The sequence below is a fragment of the Lolium perenne genome, chromosome 4 (assembly GCF_019359855.2).
Source record: "Lolium perenne isolate Kyuss_39 chromosome 4, Kyuss_2.0, whole genome shotgun sequence".
NCBI lineage: Eukaryota > Viridiplantae > Streptophyta > Magnoliopsida > Poales > Poaceae > Lolium > Lolium perenne.
This window is the reverse complement of record NC_067247.2, coordinates 52,942,810-52,945,842: the sequence shown is the minus strand read 5'-3', so window position 1 is coordinate 52,945,842 and position 3,033 is coordinate 52,942,810. Positions and strand designations below refer to the sequence as shown.

The window sequence follows — 3,033 nt, the reverse complement described above, 5'->3', positions numbered from 1 at the left end:
CTAACCCGTGGCCGGTAACCGAAGTAATTGTTTCTCCTTGGAGGAGATCTGCGCGGTCCTCCAAATAGCCGATCCATCCGCGGCAGAGCGGCGATCTGAGCGAACGATATGTTGTCGCCGGTGGTCGTCCCGGACCAGTGACGGGGAGGGGATGATTGGAGGAGATCAGATCTGGGAGAAGGAGGCGATGCGACGAAGACAACTGCTCCGGTGTCGAAAGACCTAGGGTTTACCCGGACCCTCTCCGCAGCGCAGGTAAAAGGTGAGCCTCGATGAATAGTATTGGGCTGAGGCCCAGCAGAGACCGCCATTGAAAGGGCTGAGGGAACTCCGGATCCATGTCGAGAGGAGATCCATTCACATCTACGGGCAGTGGGCGAGCGAGAACGTTGGGCTCGACCCAAAAAAATTCGGTCCAACCCACATCCAATTCTCGGGCCGAACAAAATTTGAATGCCACCAATCTCCCGCGCGGATCCAGTCGAAAGAACTGAGACATTGTAATCCCAAATCGCAATCCCAGGGATGCGGATGATGAATCCATCGCGAACAAAGCGAAGAATCACTGCGCGCTCAACTAGCGGCGGCGATTCTCCGAAGACACGGGGATCATAGGCGGGAGGAGTTTGCCGTGGGAGAGGCAGGTCGCAGGCGGCGCTAGGTTGCTCGGAGGTGGTGGCGGTGGTCGAAGGCGGCGCTAGGTTGCTTGGGGGCGGCGCTAGGTTGCTTGGGGGAGACGCCATCCCAGCAACGACGGCTCCGACACTAAGTAATGTCTACATTCATATCACCTTAGGTGAAGTTCGATTACAAGCAGTTTCTATTTGGTTTAATCGAAGTTTATTTGTCGAGATGACTTATGGAAACGCATGGCGTTGCACTAAATGCATCCATGAAAATTCAGTTAGAAACATGACAATTCACAGCCAGCCCCAGCGGCCACGAGATTGTTTACTCGGCTAGAAGCGGGAATTGAGTGAAACAGCCAATCTGTCGATGTATAGCTTGACTTCATTTTGTTGACTACCGGAACAAATGGGATCATTTGACTGAAGTTACGTCAGCCACATTTCTCTGATCTCAATCTGAGTACAACGACTTAATTAAGATTGGCAACTGAATCCTAGTACAATAGGGCAGGATCGAAAAGCAAACTGACTCAGACTCTAGTACTCTTAGCACCACCGATCGAGTGTTGGATTACGACCGACCGAGTGTTGGATTACTTCCCGTGCCTCCCTCGTTTCAGGGGACGAGAATCATCTGCCTTGCGCTTAGCCTCCTGATCAATTTCTCGCAACTTGTCCCCCACCACCACCTTCCGAGCGATCTTCCAGATTTCGTCCATACACAGGTTGGGGCCGTGCTTGCGGACCTTCCGTGCCAGCTCCGACGGGAACCCACGCGCCTCATCAATAATGTAGAGACCCATACAGCCTAAGGTATTTCCGACGGTGGCCAAGACCTCCAGGAGCGCGAGCTGTTCCAGGAGGGGCTTGCCCTCGTTGTACCGGAACTCGTCGGCCTTGTTGACGGACACGACCGTATCCATGTCCAGATCGTAGGTGAGACCCACGGCGCGCCAGACGGCAACGGCGGTGTCGTGGTGAGCGTACGCCGGGAGGAGGCGGTCGGAGAGCGTGGCGAGGATGTGGCCGCGGCACAGCGCGTCGTCGTGCGCCCGCCACTGCTTCTCGCCGGCGGGACGCTCCGGCTCCTCCTCCTCCTCGGACAGCACGTGCGCCAGGCCGAGGGTGTGGAGGCGGAGCAGCACCGACTCCTTCCAGCGGAGGTAGCCGCTCTCTCCGTCTAGCGGCGCGACGGGGAGCAGAGGCAGCGCGGGAGTGGCGGCCGGCGACGACATCGATATCGATCGGCAATGATTTGGATTTCTTCTTAAGATCTGCTACGAAACAAAACGTTGGGTATGTGCACATATGTACGCACACGTAAAGGACAGGGACTCTAACCTAGCTATACGTATAGCTAGGAAATCGCTAACGACTTTGGAAACTGATCAATCCCATCCAGATCAGCTAACAACCGCGAACTCTCCTTCTCGTACGGCGATCATCAGATCCTACATCTGGTTAGTTGCCGACTGGCGCGCCGCGCGCGCTACGATGGCGGACACGGTAGCCCGACAACACGGGCGGTACTCCAAGCAGCGGCGCCGCTGCTCGCTCCGGTCTTCTGATCCTTGCTGTCATCTGAGGGACTGGGCGAGTCTTCCCGACGGGCCGGCGGGGCTAATCGCCGAGCGCGTCCTCGCCGGCGACGTGGCCGACTACATCCGCTTCCGCGCCGTTTGCTGCCCATGGCGGCAGTGCTGCGCCGACCCGCGCAGGTACGGCGATCGCCGGTTTTACCCCCGGCACTGGATCATGCTGCAGGAGAACCTCATGCCTCGCCACCGCCGCCGCTTTCTCAACATCGCCACTGGCGAGTGCATAAGAGTGGATCTCCCGGAGCTTCGCGACCACGACACTCTCGCGCCCACCCCCGAGGGCCTCATCGTGCTCCACAAGGCTACCCACGTTCGACTCCTGAATCCGCTCACGTGCCACCTCGTTGAGCTTCCGCCCGTGACCACGCTGCTATCTGCATACGGTCTTTCCACCCTTTCCGATCAAAACTTCAAGATATTCCCGTTCCACAAAGCATGGGGCTCTGGCGTGGCTAGTGATTCGACATCGTTCGTGTTATGTTTCGCCAAGCATGGCATCCTAGGCATCGCAAAGCCCGGAGATCAACGTTGGAAGGTGATTCAGTTTCGATGTGAAAATCGGAGATATGCAACTCCACTGATGTTCTCGGGTCGTTTCTACCATGTTACCGAGGGAAATCTCATGGTGCTGGAGACCGGCGTTGATCACACACCACAGTTCGAGGTGGCTGCCCAATTGCCTATCGCACTCCTAAATTCCCCATTGTTGTCTACCATGCACCTGGTAGACAACAATGGGGAATTGATGTTGGTGCACCGTTTTGTATCTTGCTCCATGAGGTATAAGGTGTACCGTCTAGGTTTGA

At 56.5% G+C, this 3,033-nt stretch overlaps 1 protein-coding gene across 1 annotated transcript; it reads right to left on the bottom strand.

Moving 5' to 3' along the window:
• Positions 1-1,222: 1,222 nt before the first annotated feature.
• Positions 1,223-1,864, bottom strand: LOC127346787 (uncharacterized). The gene has a single exon (XM_051373049.1). It carries the CDS (start codon positions 1,862-1,864, stop codon positions 1,223-1,225), a length of 642 nt encoding a protein of 213 aa, XP_051229009.1.
• Between the last annotated feature and the right edge of the window lie 1,169 nt (positions 1,865-3,033).

Bases quoted from the DNA above. Each gene is read 5' to 3' on its own strand.
- LOC127346787 (XM_051373049.1), bottom strand. From the start codon at position 1,864: ATGTCGTCGCCGGCCGCCACTCCCGCGCTGCCTCTGCTCCCCGTCGCG.